Source organism: Aspergillus flavus, chromosome 1, assembly GCF_009017415.1.
Source record: "Aspergillus flavus chromosome 1, complete sequence".
In the NCBI taxonomy this organism is placed as follows: domain Eukaryota; kingdom Fungi; phylum Ascomycota; class Eurotiomycetes; order Eurotiales; family Aspergillaceae; genus Aspergillus; species Aspergillus flavus.
Window position 1 is genome coordinate 1,283,831 of NC_092406.1, and position 15,253 is coordinate 1,299,083.

A 15,253-nucleotide genomic window follows, 5' to 3' on the forward strand; every position below is an offset into this window, starting at 1 on the left:
GGATGTGGTGACGCCTGAGCCCGAAGGGAAAAGTTGGTGAGCCGCAGCGAAGTCCCGAAGCGGTTTGAATCCGCCCGAGTTAAGCTCTCTCTCTTCCTTCTCTCATCTTGCCCGCCAACGCTAAACCAACCTCCAACATCCGCGCAAACCACCATAATAGCTCTCTACCAGTCGCTTGAGTACGGCATCAATCGCTCATCCTATTTGAACCCGTTCCTTATTCCACTTATCGCGTATCGTCATGGCTGGTCGTGGAGGCGGTGGAGGTGGTCGCAAGACCTTGCTCGCGCCGATTCATTTTATTTTCAAGCTTCTTCAACAGCGCTCCACCGTTTCGATCTGGCTCTATGAGCAACTGGCTTTCCGTATAGAGGGCAAGATCAGGGTATGTGATCGCATGTGGGCAAAAACGCGTTACTTAGCTGACTTGATCAGGGATTCGATGAGTTCATGAATCTCGTCGTTGATGATGCAGTGGAGGTCAGGTTGGCTACAAAGACCGAAGAAGAGAAGCGCAGGCCTCTTGGTATGGAGCTAATCTGTATATCTTTTCTTAACTAGCAGTCAGCGGGCTAACTAGATTTCTCTTGTAGGCCAGATCCTGCTTAAGGGAGATAACGTCTCTCTCATCCAAGCCGTTCAGTGATCATAGGGGCCTTAGGAAGCATACAGAAAAGAAATTTCAAAAATGTTTTGCCAGGCTACGACAATATCTACTTCTCTTTAATCATGTCTTTTTACGGGTTGCCGCTGGGAGACACTCTTGCACATCAATTAAATACACGGAGTTCTGACACGAGAGGGAATTCTTTTTTTGGGGCTATAAATTAGTGGTGACGGACGAAGCACCTATTGTCGCCGACGATGAGAACATCTACTGGCCAGTCATGGTTTGCAACGGGTATATGTTCGGTCGAGGGCAAAGTTTGCTCCTTGAGAGAGAGGGCAACTGGGCGAAGGTTAGGTGAGAATAAAAATCTGTGGTTCATGCGTTGGGAGGACTCTCACCAAGTAAAGGCATTTTTGGCGTCGTTGTCTTACTCTCAACCTCTTTGGAGTACCTAGTTAGAAAATGATCATAATATCCTTTACCATGACCCAGCCTCCTAAATTCGCGATCGAAGGCCATTCCTGGCATGACAATCAGATCTAATCCCCAGTCTCCATCTGTAGTCTTATCGGCTCCTGAGGGGGAGACTCCGATACCGCCGAGACAGTTCTTTCTTGTATCAACTTGAGTTTTCGTAAGGGATGGGATGCCCCATTTGTCGGGGGCGAGAGAATTGAATTCTTCCATGGAATTCAAGGCCAACATGTCCATGATGGATGTCTTCTGCTGCGTCGATGGCAGCTCCACATTATGGATATAGGGTATGAAGACCTCTTTGCCGTCTATCAAAGCGTCTTGCACAATAGCTGTAGTTGATAGCTCGCCCGACGGCATTGACAAATAAACGCCAATTCTTTTTGCATTTTGGTACTCAGTTAAAGAGAACAGCTTGCTTGTGGCAATTCTAGCTATGAAGTGTCAGCACCTTTGATGATGAGTCAAAAGCGATAAGGTCTCTGACATTGATTGACGATAGAATCTGCGGGGATCTTTTGAAGAACATCACGCATTTTTCTGCGAAGATCTTTCTTAGCTGTTTGTAGACCGGTCATCATGTTGCTACGAGGAAGTGGTAAAACCCTTGGAGTGATGAAGGTTGGAAAACGGATGTTGATCGTAGGTATACTACTGGTAACCAGAGCAGATAAAGTGGCATGTACGGAGTACTCCACGGCAAACTACTGGATCTGGCGATGTTTGTCAACTTTGTTTCAGAATTAGTATCAGTGTCACGAGCGTGGCTTGGCACATTGGCTTTTTTAGGACGATTTGCGTGGTTGGATCGACGGTTGTGCCTGAATATGCTCCACAGAAAGGGCCGTGGAATTGGACCCTTCCTGGGATTCCTTGATCCTTCCCTTGCTACACCTCCCAAGTATCTGTTGATATCTGTCGCAGAACATATCGAGAAAATGCTTGCGCGATACTTTTCTCTAAGTCTGCTTGCTACGGCCGTGAGCGCAGCAAGTATATCTGACCTCGTGGGCACTTGGTCAACAAAGTCCCGCAAGGTTGTTACAGGTCCGGTATGTTCTGCGTCGCTTTGTTTGTTTATCGAAGGCCATAGTGTCAACACCCGTTCTAAGCTAATATACGCTTTCTTCTACTTAATAGGACTTTTATGATCCAATAAATGATAAATTCCTTGAACCGAATCTCACTGGTATCTCCTACTCTTTCACGGAGGATGGCCACTATGAAGAGGCATACTATCGCGCTGTTGCCAATCGTTAGTATTTCACTGCGCACCGGATGCTTCTACTGTCTAATATGTCTGGGTTATGCTTAGCTGTGAATCCTTCGTGCCCTAAAGGCATAATGCAATGGCAACATGGAAAGTTCGTCTTGAACAGTGACGGATCCCTTGAGTTGACTCCTATTGCCTCGGATGGCCGCCAGCTAGTTTCAGATCCTTGTTCCTCAAGTCTAGCAACATACACTAGATACAATCAGACAGAGACCTTCAATGTACCTTTCCACCACACCTTTGAATGCTGCCCTCGCTAATCCCATCTTAGTCATTCCAGGTTTCCAAAGATCCTTATCACGGCATTCAACGACTAGACCTCAAGAGGTTTGATGATTCACCAATGCATCCAATGTACCTGGTGTATCAGCCGCCGCAGATGCTGCCAACAACGACCTTGAACCCCGTGTCTGAGACGGGAAAAAGTAAACGTCATGTCGCCCGCGACACGGACCGGTTACCTGGAGTGAGGAACTTGATCACAAAGGAGGAGCTTACTAACCCTGACCGGTGGCTGTGGGTTGGGGTGTTCGCGACTGCTCTAGGTGGCATCACCTTATTTTACTCTTGATCTAGCGAGAAGCTCAAAGGGTGCGATGCCTTAATCAGTCGGCTTCCCAGCAGCTATGGAGTTCGGTAAACATGTCAAATGGGGATGCTTGGTATGGTATTTTATGGATTGGGATCACTGGAGTTCTGCATACAATCTGGCGCTGGAGGAATTTCTTCGGTCTGGCGTTCAATCATCTAATATTATCGGTCTACCGGCCAAAGTTGTCTATCCCTGCTGAATGTATGGGTTTACGCAGTTCATATAGATCTAATGATTCGTGATATATGAAGGCTCGAAGCTCAGGTTTGACCTCTGAGCACATTTTTATGCAAAGGAAACTGACCGTGGCTCCATGCCAACGTGGAGTGAAGTAGATTTACAGTTTTACAGTAGCTAATATACATACCGATCGGTTCATGTCTTTAGAGGGCAGAAACAGCCTCCCTGGCAATCTTAGCGACCTCTGATCTCTCCGCTGGCTTGCCGTCTAAGGCACCTCCGGGAGCAAACAGTGATTTGAGTAACGTCCCGATCTCGACCTTTTGGCCCGCCTCCTTTAACCTTGAGATCTCCTGTGCCACAATTTGCTTGACATCATCTAGGCTTATTGTCTCCACCTGGTTCGCATACTCTTCCAGAATCGTGACGTTCTTTTCCTCGGACTCTTTCAGGTCGGGCCGGTTGGCCTCAGCGAATTGTTGTGCCGCATCTTTTGCTCCTGTCATACGCTTCCGAATCAATGACAAAAGTTGCAAATCAGTTTGGATCGGGGATGAGGTCTTCAAGGAGTTGTTCGTTTCGGAAATGATAGCGCGCAGAACGTTCAACCTATAATATTATGGTCTATGTTAGCCGTCGCGCTTGGAAAGATGTGTGCTACATGCACTTCACGCACCTTGCTGTATCTTTGGCACGCATAGCAACCTTAAGGTCGGTCCTGATTTTAGCCATCAAAGGCGGCGTAGATGGGCTGGTAGTCGAATTCCATCGTACTGAGCGCAGGTTCAGCCGAGCTGTGAGTCTTTGAGGGCGGAACATTATGCGATGAGATCGAAGAAACTCAAAATGGCAGAGATAATTTTTTGACTAGAGAGGTAATTCCCTCGACTCGTAGAAAAGTAGAATTATATTAAGTTCCGTGCAATTGAGGCACGAGAAAGCAACGGAAGGACCTTTTGTCGGCGGAAACAAAAGCCAAAAGGCGGAGAGCTCGTTCGAGGTTAAGTCACGATCTTCGGGCCCGTGCACAATTTTGTTTCTCTCTTTCGAATTGTCATGATTTGACTGTTATTCGGTCTGAATAATCTTATCCGTCTCTGGAGGAACAACACACGCCTCCATTGATGATTTCTGTCATCCGCCCTGTCTAGTTTGGACTTCTCCCCGGCTTCCTTCTTCTCTTTCTACCAATCTCAGTATCTTAATTTTCCTACACTGAACGAACTTACCTCGCCGGGGAGCGCGACGACTTCCCCCCCAAAGCCGCCCGTCTATCAACCTGCAAGCCAGCATCATGTCTTATCCAAACCTTCCTCCAGCTCTCACACCTCAGCGACCGCTACCCGGCGCTTTTTTTCAGACTCCTGGTCCGAACAATGTTCCGAGTGCGCCAGCTTTCTCACCGAAACCAGCTCCTGCCCCCGCAGAGCAACCTTCACCAGCTTCTCTCCCGAAGCTTCCTCCGGCCGCCTCAAAGTCGAAAAGTCAGACCTTAAGCACTGAGGAGCGCGCAGCTCGAACTGTCAATGATACGCTCACCCAAGAAGCCCGCTACCCTGACCTAGACAGCTACCTTTCTCGTAAGTAAACACAGGGCTTTGAGCCACATAGAGCATGGTTGACCCCTTGTGCAGAAGGCTTCTCGTCCGATTATGATATCCCGGTTTCCCCATCATGGGCTCCTTTCCAGAAAGTGAAGATGTATAACATTCCAGACCAGATCTTTGATCAGTATAACCGAGCGCAGGTCTCTACGAGCATGGGTCTTTTCGCTGAGTTGAATCATGCGTGGGTTGCCATTGACAACGCACTCTACATCTGGGACTATACACACCCGAACCCCCAGCTGGTGGGTTTTGAAGACCAACCAAACAGCATTAACGCGGTCAAATTGGCTAAACCTCGCCCTGGCGTGTTCTTGCCTTCGATCACACATTTGCTTGTCGTATCAACAACGGCAGACGTCATTCTACTTGGCATGGGCTGTGAGACAACCGCTACAGGTGCACGCCAGGTTACATTGTATCAGACGGGCATGTCGACGTCAATTCGTGGCTTGGACATTCACGTTATCGCGTCGTCGGACGCGACTGGTCGCATATTCTTCGGTGGCTCTTCCGACAATGACGTTTATGAGCTCACGTATCAACAAGAGGAAAAGTGGTTTCAAGGGCGTTGCTCAAAGGTCAACCATACTAGCTCTCGTTTGGGGGCCCTGACCCCCAGCCTAAGCTTCTCGAGCTTCACGCACAAGATGTTCGAAAATGTAGAGCAGATGGAGATTGATGACAGCAGAAGATTGCTTTATACACTGTCTTCCTCGTCCACAATTAGAGTATTTCACATGAAGCCCGACGGTACCCTTGCTTTAGCGATCACTAAGCCTGCTATGGACATTTACGCCAATATCGGGCATATAATTGCATCGAACGAGACTCTGAATCCCAAGGTCCCGATCGTTTCCATCAGTCCTATTCCGGCTGCGGAGGCGTCTAGGTATCATTTAATGGCTACAACTGCTACTGGCTACCGGATCTACTTGAGTGCCACTGGCTCATATAGTTGGTCACCCTCACCCAACGGTACCAATGCGCCTACGAGCATGCAGGCTCACCACGTGAAAACACCTCCTTTCGATGGCGGTTCCGCCAGTCCAATGGGCCCGGCTTTCCAGGGTCAAGGGCGTTTCCAACCGTCAGTAGCAAAGGTTCCAATCCATTCTCTTGACCCTACCAGGTTCACTGTCCGATACCCTCCTGGTTACTTTTTTTGCTTCACATGCAAGGACCCAACGCAGAAGACAGATACGCTCTTCGTCTCTTCCCCTGACTCTGGACGCGTTGCTCGTTCCCAAGAAAATGTCATTCCTGGCAATGCTTCCGAGACGGCTATTTGGCTGTCTCTGGGTAGTAGGGCAGAAGATGTCGGTCTTTGCTCCCCGTCCACAGCGGCCTTAGCCACTCCAGGTGGTTTTGGTAACGAGCTTGCAGTTCAATTTGACAACCCGGCCGCCGAAATTGCCATCTTGACTAACACTGGCATCCATATCATTCGTCGACGACGTCTTGTTGACATGTTTGCAGCCTTAGTTCGCGGCGGTGGTGACGGTGATGAAGGCTTAGAAGGTGAAGTGAAGAACTTTATTCGTACGTATGGTCGGAGTGAAACACTTGCAACTGCTCTCGCGGTTGCCTGCGGCCAAGGCGTGGAGATATCCGCAGACTCGCGCCTGACCCAGATAAATGACCCCCATGTGCTCGAATTTGCGCGCAAAGTCTTCATTGAGTATGGAGGCAGACCCACGATGAATGAAAACGCGGTAGCTGACAACTCTACACCGGCGATCGATTCTGTGGTTCCGTCACCCCGGCATGCAGGCATTGCTCTTTACATGTCTCGGCTGCTACGTACAATTTGGAGGAAAGAAATTGCTAAAGTTGGACCCTCCCCAGGCGGGGCACAAACCATTTTGCCTTCTGTTCCATCTGCAAAGTTGCAAACTATCCAACGTGATCTATCGGCGTTGCAGGAGTTCTTCAAAGCCAACAAGAGCTTTATTGAGGGACTAAGCGGACCTGAGGCCCTGGCACGAGTGTCAACCAAGCAAGAAGAAACTGCGCTTCAAGCGGAGCATCGCGCTCTGCATTCCCTTGTTCAACTTGTATCTCACACCATTGAAGGCATTTCATTCATTCTAGTTCTGTTTGATGAACGGGTTGACGAGATTGTTGCCACTTTGCCAGATGACTCAAAGCAGCGATTCATGAAGCTCACCTTCGAGGAGCTCTTCAGTACTAGCAAGGGCCACGATATCGCGAAGGAACTGGTCAAGGGAATCGTGAACCGAAACATTGCTAAAGGATCCAATGTGGAAACGGTCGCTGACGCTTTGCGGCGGCGGTGCGGCAGTTTCTGCAGCGCCGAGGATGTGGTGATCTTCAAGGCTCAGGAGCTGCTCAAGAGAGCCACTGAAGCTGGTTCTAACTCTGAACTAGGCCGCAATCTACTCAATGAAAGCCTTCACCTATTCCAGCAGGTTTCCGAGAGCTTGCCAATGGATTACCTGGTCTCTGCAGTGGAAAACTTTATCTCCAATCAATTTTTCGCTGGTATGTACTGAATAGTCTTCGGCTAAGACAGCGCTAATCAATCTCTAGGCGCTATCCAGCTTGCACTCAATGTTGCTGCACGTTCAGACAAAGCTAATATGGCGCTTTCGTGGATTGTCGATGGTCGTCCGGAGAATGTGGGTCAATATGATTTGCTCGAGAATATCAAATGCTGATGTGCTCGATAGGATTCTCGGAGTGACTACTTCTATTTCAGAAAACAATGTTATGATCTGATCTTCAAGGTTATAATCGCTGTGGATAACCTTGCAGCACACGACCCTGGTGTTGTTGACGGACAACTCACTGTCGTTGCCAAGCGCAAGAACGAAGCTTATGGCGTTATCTCTGACTCTGTCGATGAGGTGTTCTTGACCAGCTTGTATGACTGGTACTTAGAGCAAGGCTGGAGCGAGCGCTTGCTTCATGCAAACTCCGCATTCGTGGTTACCTATCTCGAGCGGAAGTCGGCGGATGATATTGCGCATGCAGACCTTCTATGGAGGTACTATGCTCAGTCAGAGCGCTTTTTCGAAGCTGCCAAGGTTCAGTTCCATCTTGCACAGAGCGCTTTTACTCTCCCTCTCGGTCGTAGAATTGAGTATTTAGGCCGTGCCAGGGCCAACGCTTCGACATTTACGCCGGATGTTGGGCGACAGCCCCGACAGCGCTTGTTGCAGGATATCTCGAATCTCATAGATCTTGCGAACATTCAGGATGACCTTCTGCAGCGTCTGAAAGACGATAAGCGCTTAACCTCAGAACGCAGGTCGCAGGTTCTTGCAGATGTTGACGGTCCCATCATGGATATCAGCACGGTAGGCCAACCAAATCACGCTAAATAACTCCACCTCCACTGACAAGTTATAGTTATTCAACCAATATGCCGACCCTGCAAGCTACTACGATATTTGCTTGCAAATATTCTACTTAGCCGATCACAGGAACCCAGCAGATATCCGGTCCACGTGGCAACACCTGCTACAAGATCTGCACGACGAGACCGTTGAAAATGGCGAGCCTCAGCCATATGAAGCTGTAATTGATAAGGTGCGCAGCTTGGGAAGCCGGTTGCGCATGTCCGAGATAATATTCCCGATCCCTACTCTTTTGCCCATGCTTGAGCGCTATGCGCTGGAACACCAACGTGGTGTTGGACCAGCAACATGGGTTGTCGATCTATTCCTCGACCTCGGAGTCGCTCACGAAACTCTCTACACTGTCCTCGAATCCATGTACTACACCGATGAGGCACCTTTCCACGGCACCAACCGGAAATACATCGCCAAGGACCTTCTCTATCTCATTGAGCACTGGTTCCACGACACCGTCCGCCTAGGCGGAACTGTCTTCGGCAGTGATGTGGTTGCCGAACGCATCACAGAGACCCTGCTCCTGCTACAACAGGGCGGCAACATTCCCCCGGAACAATTGCAATTGGCCAATGAGCTGCGGACACGGGTTGAAGATATACTGCGGTAATTAATGGATGCACTTATGTGGCGCAACTAAAAAGAAATTATATCATTATTGTCAATTTATGTGCGTTGATTCCACTGTACTAGCTAGCCATCTGGAGTTCTTTGTTGTCTGTTGGTTCATATCATAGGTTTTTTGGCTGTGCAGGGTAGGCAAGCAGGTATATGTCCTCATTAGATCATTCATTCAATATATTTAAGAATATTGAGTGGTTTGTATGTACAGATGTAAGATTTCTACAATAAAGTAGGGTCTTGTCTTATAGTATCAAGGATAATAAGTACTATCTTTAATTCGAGATCAAAATAGGAGAAATCTGTTAACAACCAATATCAAAGTAGATCAAATAACAATGTCTATAAGCTAGTTCTCGCGAGAGATTAACAAGTCTAAACTACCAAAATCCAAATCCAAAGTCATATCCAACCGTCTATCGCGTCGAACAAGAATAGGTATCCCAAGCAGAGAAAAAGAGAGAAAAAAAAACCAAGAATTATAAGTCGTATGCCGCGCACGCATGCTATGCAGCGAAGAAGAGAAAGAAAAAAGAAAGTCAACGATTTTTGCACTCCTTCCCGAAAAAGATAAAAAATAATGAACCCGGGTTCAAGCAGAAGTAACGTAACGCTCAATAGGTTTTTGCACTCTTCGCAGAACGCCCGGGATGATAAAGCGATGATTCGTAAATTGCAAGACGATGTGCTGTTCGCCTGATGCTGTCGTATTTTTTTTTTTTTTACTCGAACTGATCGTAGACAGGGATGGGCTTCTCGCCTAGTGCGGTCAGACGGAAGATGTGGCGGAGCTTTGCGCCGTAGTCATCGTCTAGGTAGTCGACGATTGCTGAGTCTGCGGGTTTTTACCGTTAATTGTTTTTTCTTTCGGGATTTGCTTGGATGGGTGGGTGGAAGGGATTTTAATGAGGGTTGTAACTTACGAAGAGTACAGCGGTTATCGAAGATAACGATGGTCTTTGGTTGCCATCTTACTCTGGCTTGGAAGTCGTGGCCCGTGATGATGTGGTTCATGAGGAATTCGGTGAGCCAGCGTTGTTCGGGCTCCTTGAGACCTTGGATCTTGGTGATGAATTCGCCGTTGATGAAGAGGCATTTCTCGCCCGTTACGGGGTGGACCCGGACCAGTGGGTGGACGGTATCCACGGGATCTTTGCGGACGAGACTGTTGGTTAGACGGGCGTGGTTGATCATTTTGGCGGAGGAGTGAACGGCCCGGAGGGTATCGAGCCAGGAGCAGAAAGTAGGAGAGAGACGCCTAGAATTGATTAGTCTCCGTAATCTTGGGGTATCAGCAAATTGGAGCAAAAGAGCGCATACTTGTAGGCCATATCGGTCGCCGCGAAGACGGTATCGCCTCCTACTTCTGGGCCTTCCAGAAGACCCAACATGACGTAGCTTGGTGGCTGGATTTCGTAGCTCACATCCTGATGCCACAGAGTGGTTGTCGTGCGCTGCGACAGGAAACGCGAGATCTCTTCTTTGTTGCCGTCGCGATGAATGATATGGAAGCCGGGGTGGCCGCGCACTGTTCCAGAAACAGGCTGATAGTTCGGTTTTCCGAAATGGCGCATAAACTGTTCCTGCGCCTCGGGTCCAGCATCGATCAAATCCTGCGCGGGAAATGCGACGACCTTGCGCTCGGAAACCAGCAACGCGAGCTCATCCTTCGCGGCGTCTGAGAGCTGGCTCAGCTGAACGCCTTCAATAATGGTGCCGATTTTCGGCTGGATTTCGGTCACTTTAGCTTCCGGAGTCAAGAGGTTAGGCTTGGACCTATCCTCTACGCGCAGCGCGGGATCGTCATAGTGGAATGGGGGCAGTGGATCGAACCACATTTTGTCCCATGTCGGCAAATATTCTGGGTACCTGGTTCTGGCGGTGGTCTCCCCATTGACATCCACGTAGGGGATGTTAATGTCATAACTGATGGGGCTCTCTTCCTTATGAGCATTGACGGGTTGGCTCTTAGGCCTTATGACAGGGGCAGTTGATGGCATGTTGAGAATGGAAACAGCCTTAGACGAGGATAAGCTATTAAAACTTTATGTCAAGGGAGATTACAAAATATAGAAGCGGAAGAATTAAGAATGATGAGGGAAAAATCCTTGCTAGAAGATGGGTTGGATATTGATGAGACAGAAAAGAAAAGAGATAGGAGTTTAGATGAGAGGGAGACGAGTATAAATAATATCGCATCCAGTGTCATTGCATTTTGATAAAAAAAAAAGGCCATTGCTCAATTTAGAAATGGAATATTGGGTAAAAGTGGATGTAATGCCACCACGCGGCACAAACGATCTAAGGATTCAACGGAGCTTCGCTTAAACATGACTAGACTACTCCGTATGTGCTATCCCTTTCATCTCCGGCAGCGACCTTGCGCTTGGGATGCGCAAGATTATTCATGGCGGCGAACAAAAAAGTGTCTCGAGCGAATGCGATGCCATGACGACAGGGGACAGGATTCGCTCCTGAGGACCTGAACGGGTCTCGACAGATTAGACCGGGGGTTGTGGAGAGGACGGCGGCAGGTCGACGGGCCAGTCAGAAAAAAGCAGGCCCTAAAAAAAATGAAAATTTTAAACGTTGTTCCAAAAGGGTGAAAGCGATGAGAGGGATAAACAGAACAGACGAGACACGATCAGACAAAGCAGGAGTTAGAGAAGGTCAGAGGGAAGCGGTCAAGAGACCCAATGGGTCCCTCGGCGTACATTTCATATAGCTTCCGCATCGGACGATACAAAGGATTTGCAGGGCAATTTTCCTCATAGCTGCAACTATGTCGGGCACAGGTCGCCGATTACTATAGTGATTGGATCTCGCGCCGACGATGGGCACAGTCTGCTTCCTGCTCCCGGCGTGCTCCGGTGGACTGGCTCTGTCTGTAAGTGTGTATTCCATTTGTTTCTGGTGCGGTTTCACCGCTCAATCTGGCGCAAACCGGACGAACGATAAGGAGCCGAGGGTGGAGCCTATGCAACATGCACGTTGGGCCAATATCGCTAGCCTAGGTCTGTCTCCTCGATCCCCGGTAACAGGCTCGCGGAATTGCATGTTGGTGCAGTAGTCGCCCGAGATACATCGGTGCCGTACCAATAAGTAAATAGTGTCCCCATCCAGTGTCTTATAGTAGCTTTCAGTCGCGGCTATCATGCATCCCCTTGCATCCCTTTCGATTGGGAGAAAAAGAAAAAAAAAAAAAAAAGCTAAAAAGGAAAAGGAAAAGGGCGTAATATCCCGGTAGGGTCCCCGTTAATGCTCGTACTACTGTAAGACCTCATGCATTATGTAACTTGTGGCCCAATAACTGGACATTACAGCTTGTCTGCTGATGTCGGTGGAGTGATTATTGATGTGATAACGGGTGGGTGCGACACTGAGATTCTGCGTTGCTTCTCTTTCGCCACTAATGAAATTATTGCTTTGACTGGAATAATCCTTGGTGTAATGATCGACCAAAGAAAGAATATTTCCGATAAACTGTAATTTTCCCCCTTTTTCCTTTTGTTTTCCAAATTTTCTATGGAGTTGCCCAATGAAGCAATCGGGTAGTGTTTTTGTTGTTGTTATGGACCCGCCGTCGAGTGGAGATGAATCAAAACCTTGGTGTCCCAATCTTGGGTCACACATGGTTTTCCTCGACGTGGCTTCTAGTGGGTTGAAAGAACAATCCTAAACATTTTTAGTAGCCATTTTGACCCGCTACCGGGTGGCTCAATGGAGCCGAGGGGGCTCGTTTGGAGCCAAGGCGATCATGACGTTCATATCGGAGTACTCATTTCGGCCATGCGGCCCTTTTCCCCCCGTGAGCTCTTTATCAAAAAAGTTCCCCACAGAAGGCACATCAGTGGACTTTTGCTCTCGCGAAGGACCACTGGTGCCGTCGTGAAGCGGTAGCAGGCGTTCCGTAGCCGTTTTGGAAGATCCATCGAAGCCTCGACCGAGGATTTAGGGCATCGGTCTGATAATGTACGTCTGTACGGAACATGTACTATGTATGTACATGTGTATCGTACAAAATGATAGATAGATCAGTTCTTGGTCAAACAGCAGTTACATTGGGGGTCACTTCTGTATTTCTCAGGGCCTGGAGGAGTCGAATTGCAATTGAGGCCGATAGTTGCAGCCATCCGGCATATTGCCTAAATGCTTGTGTCTATCGTGTTGACTGACCACTACTACGAACGTTGAGGTACCTCGGCACTTGTCTGGCTGGAGCTCATGACCAAGGTCTGGTTTCAGAGACACTTCCGAGATTTTCTTACGGGACCAAGGATTCCATTAGCAAAGGATTTGCAAGGTTGACGCCAACGGTCGGGTAGTGGCTACCTTGCGAAGGTTATTTGTGAGAGACCTCGCAATTATACTGGCGGTCAAATTCCGTCCTAACTTCCGGGGAAAGAGACACAACTCCTAAGGTACCCATGTCAATCGACTAGTCCTCGTACTATCCATGGTTTGGCGCTAAAAAAGCAACTTTTTCCCGCCCCAAGGATGACCGGACCGGTCCTACTGGTGAAGACGACCGACATAAAAAGTACATCATAGGCCATCATTCGAAAAATTCCTTGGATTGGGCTGCAGAATGCGTAAAAGAAAATGTGAATGATATTGGTGGGGAATGCTGCAGGTTGCGAGAGGCTTGGGAGCGCAGCTCTTCCTTGCAGTACTTTTTCCTCCAACCAATCTGGTTCCGGAACGGCGGGAAGTCGAGGTAACGATCAGCTCCAGGGGCCATCATAAATTAGGGGCTTTTGCACTACAAACTTCACCAAGGACACGGACAAGGGGGCAAAGGACTCTTCCGTAAAAGTTGCGGTGAGACTTCCTAAAACCGGGTGTCTCGTGTAGTTACCCGTTGGCGGTTACGCCGTCCTCGATCCCCTGTCGGAATCACTTGTGTGTACGGCGAGGGAAGGGGGTGGGGAGTCGAGAGTGTTTCCTGGAATTGCTGTTCAGGATATCTTCAACTGATAAGATCAAAGCATGATATGATGCAAGGTCAAAATCTCAGAAAAAGCAAAGAGACCGATTAGCATTGAGTCCCAACCACCGGGTCACTGTTCTTGGGACACTAAACTTAACTAACCGTTAAAAATAATAGGAGGTAGCGATCCACGTACCTAAGCTTAAGCTATGTTTAGGCCTCGTGCAGTGAGAAAAAAGCAAATTGGAGTCCTGCGTATCTTCTTCCCAGTTTCTCGGGTCATCGATGAACAGCGGGGGCCTTTAGAGAGATTGCGCATGTTTGCTTTTTCCCGTCCTTTTCTTCCCTCCCTTGCCTAATTTTGCTGTCCCTGTGGATCACCTGATCTGACTTCTCATGTTGGTTTTCCGCTTGTTGACAGCAGTCACGACGTTATCTCTCGAGAACTTTTGACCTCTATCCCACACATACCACATATAACATACCTGCATACATATCGAGGAAAGGATATTTGATTAATCAAATCCAGCCAATTGCCACCTCCTAGATACGACATCATGGTGCAATATGCATCTCTCATATCGCGAAAACGCGACCTAATCTACTTCATATTTTTCGCCATCCACCTCCCTATCATTTTCCGTAAATCTCTTCCCCCCCCCCTAAAGAAGGCTTCTCCACATACATATCGGTACATTGGAACAATACTAACGCACCAATCCAGTGGTCGACACAGTCCCCCTTCTCCCCTCCATCCTCCAGACTAATCTTTCCCACCAAATCCGTTCCTTCTACATAGCAACCTACCATGACAAATTCTTCTCGGAGCCCGCTCCGGCGTGGTTCTCCACCTTTATCGCAATGGAACTTGTCTATCACGCACCGCTGAGTCTCTGGGCTCTTGGCGCTTTGCTCAGAGGTAAAATAGCCTAATAGTTTTTTTTTTTTTTTTTTCTTTATTTTTTTGACCGTCGGGGATGAATGGTGATAGTCGGGTAATAAATCATGTCGTAAATATCGGAAGCTAACAGAAAGGATACTGACAGATGATCCCTTGGTCCCGATGCATTTGTTGGTGTTTGGAGTTCAATCATTCGTGACCTCGAGTGCTTGCTTGGCGGAGGTCTGGGGCTGGGATGATCGCACAGTCGCCCAGAAGCAGGATTTGACTATGTTGTATGCGCCTTATGTGATGCTTGGTAAGTTTACTTCTATTTTACTTTTACTTTTTGTTTTGTTTTCTTTGTGGTTGTTTCACGCTTGTGGTTTTATGTTTTCTTTATCATTTTCCTTTGTTTCTTTTTTTATGTCTCGCGGTTTCAGCCCGGCGATCAGTGGCGGCTAATCTTGGTCCAGGGGCGTTTATGGCGTTGGACATGCTCTTTAGGTTGCGGGGGAAGCTACTGAGTAAATCTAAGAGTGAGTAAATTGGACATGGGTTGGGCCCCGTGTATAGACCGATTAGAGTAGAATATAGGTCCGGGTTGGGATTAATACTAGTACTTCTGAAAGTACCATAATTTCAAGATCACGGATGGAGGAGTCAATGGCAAATTTAGATCGCAATGCGAGGCTGGAATCTTGCGCTCCAC

The 15,253-nt window shown here is 48.2% G+C and overlaps 8 protein-coding genes across 8 annotated transcripts; 5 read left to right on the forward strand and 3 right to left on the reverse strand.

The window, feature by feature from the left end:
• Positions 1 to 241: 241 nt before the first annotated feature.
• F9C07_476 (putative small nuclear ribonucleoprotein SmE) lies at positions 242 to 646 on the forward strand (the record flags this gene model as incomplete). The annotated part of the gene is made up of 3 exons (XM_041288830.1): positions 242 to 385; positions 436 to 526; positions 594 to 646. 3 exons carry the CDS (start codon positions 242 to 244, stop codon positions 644 to 646), a joined length of 288 nt encoding a protein of 95 aa, XP_041141405.1.
• Positions 647 to 827: 181 nt separating this feature from the next.
• On the reverse strand, positions 828 to 1,662 carry F9C07_2227348 (5-formyltetrahydrofolate cyclo-ligase; the record flags this gene model as incomplete). Its single annotated transcript, XM_041288831.2, has 3 exons — positions 828 to 949; positions 1,009 to 1,518; positions 1,572 to 1,662. The coding sequence occupies 3 exons, from the start codon at positions 1,660 to 1,662 to the stop codon at positions 828 to 830; spliced, it is 723 nt and encodes a 240-aa protein (XP_041141404.2).
• A 113-nt stretch (positions 1,663 to 1,775) lies between these two features.
• On the forward strand, positions 1,776 to 11,993 carry F9C07_2278906 (non-repetitive nucleoporin). The gene is made up of 7 exons (XM_041288828.2): positions 1,776 to 3,738; positions 3,806 to 4,709; positions 4,764 to 7,238; positions 7,287 to 7,375; positions 7,427 to 8,056; positions 8,109 to 9,989; positions 10,052 to 11,993. The coding sequence occupies exons 2-6, from the start codon at positions 4,424 to 4,426 to the stop codon at positions 8,718 to 8,720; spliced, it is 4,092 nt and encodes a 1,363-aa protein (XP_041141401.1). The 5' UTR covers positions 1,776 to 3,738; positions 3,806 to 4,423; the 3' UTR covers positions 8,721 to 9,989; positions 10,052 to 11,993.
• Positions 1,912 to 2,928, forward strand: F9C07_2227349 (protein rot1; the record flags this gene model as incomplete). The annotated part of the gene is made up of 4 exons (XM_041288829.1): positions 1,912 to 2,136; positions 2,225 to 2,339; positions 2,400 to 2,578; positions 2,629 to 2,928. The coding sequence occupies 4 exons, from the start codon at positions 1,912 to 1,914 to the stop codon at positions 2,926 to 2,928; spliced, it is 819 nt and encodes a 272-aa protein (XP_041141403.1).
• On the reverse strand, positions 3,333 to 3,948 carry F9C07_479 (uncharacterized protein; the record flags this gene model as incomplete). The annotated part of the gene is made up of 2 exons (XM_041288821.1): positions 3,333 to 3,738; positions 3,806 to 3,948. The coding sequence occupies 2 exons, from the start codon at positions 3,946 to 3,948 to the stop codon at positions 3,333 to 3,335; spliced, it is 549 nt and encodes a 182-aa protein (XP_041141402.1).
• Positions 9,454 to 10,731, reverse strand: F9C07_481 (alpha-ketoglutarate-dependent taurine dioxygenase; the record flags this gene model as incomplete). The annotated part of the gene is made up of 3 exons (XM_041288820.1): positions 9,454 to 9,566; positions 9,655 to 9,989; positions 10,052 to 10,731. The coding sequence occupies 3 exons, from the start codon at positions 10,729 to 10,731 to the stop codon at positions 9,454 to 9,456; spliced, it is 1,128 nt and encodes a 375-aa protein (XP_041141400.1).
• On the forward strand, positions 11,990 to 12,220 carry F9C07_482 (uncharacterized protein; the record flags this gene model as incomplete). The annotated part of the gene is made up of 2 exons (XM_071511272.1): positions 11,990 to 12,003; positions 12,055 to 12,220. 2 exons carry the CDS (start codon positions 11,990 to 11,992, stop codon positions 12,218 to 12,220), a joined length of 180 nt encoding a protein of 59 aa, XP_071365556.1.
• A 1,998-nt stretch (positions 12,221 to 14,218) lies between these two features.
• On the forward strand, positions 14,219 to 15,088 carry F9C07_483 (putative integral membrane protein; the record flags this gene model as incomplete). Its single annotated transcript, XM_071511275.1, has 4 exons — positions 14,219 to 14,303; positions 14,386 to 14,580; positions 14,708 to 14,860; positions 15,018 to 15,088. 4 exons carry the CDS (start codon positions 14,219 to 14,221, stop codon positions 15,086 to 15,088), a joined length of 504 nt encoding a protein of 167 aa, XP_071365557.1.
• Between the last annotated feature and the right edge of the window lie 165 nt (positions 15,089 to 15,253).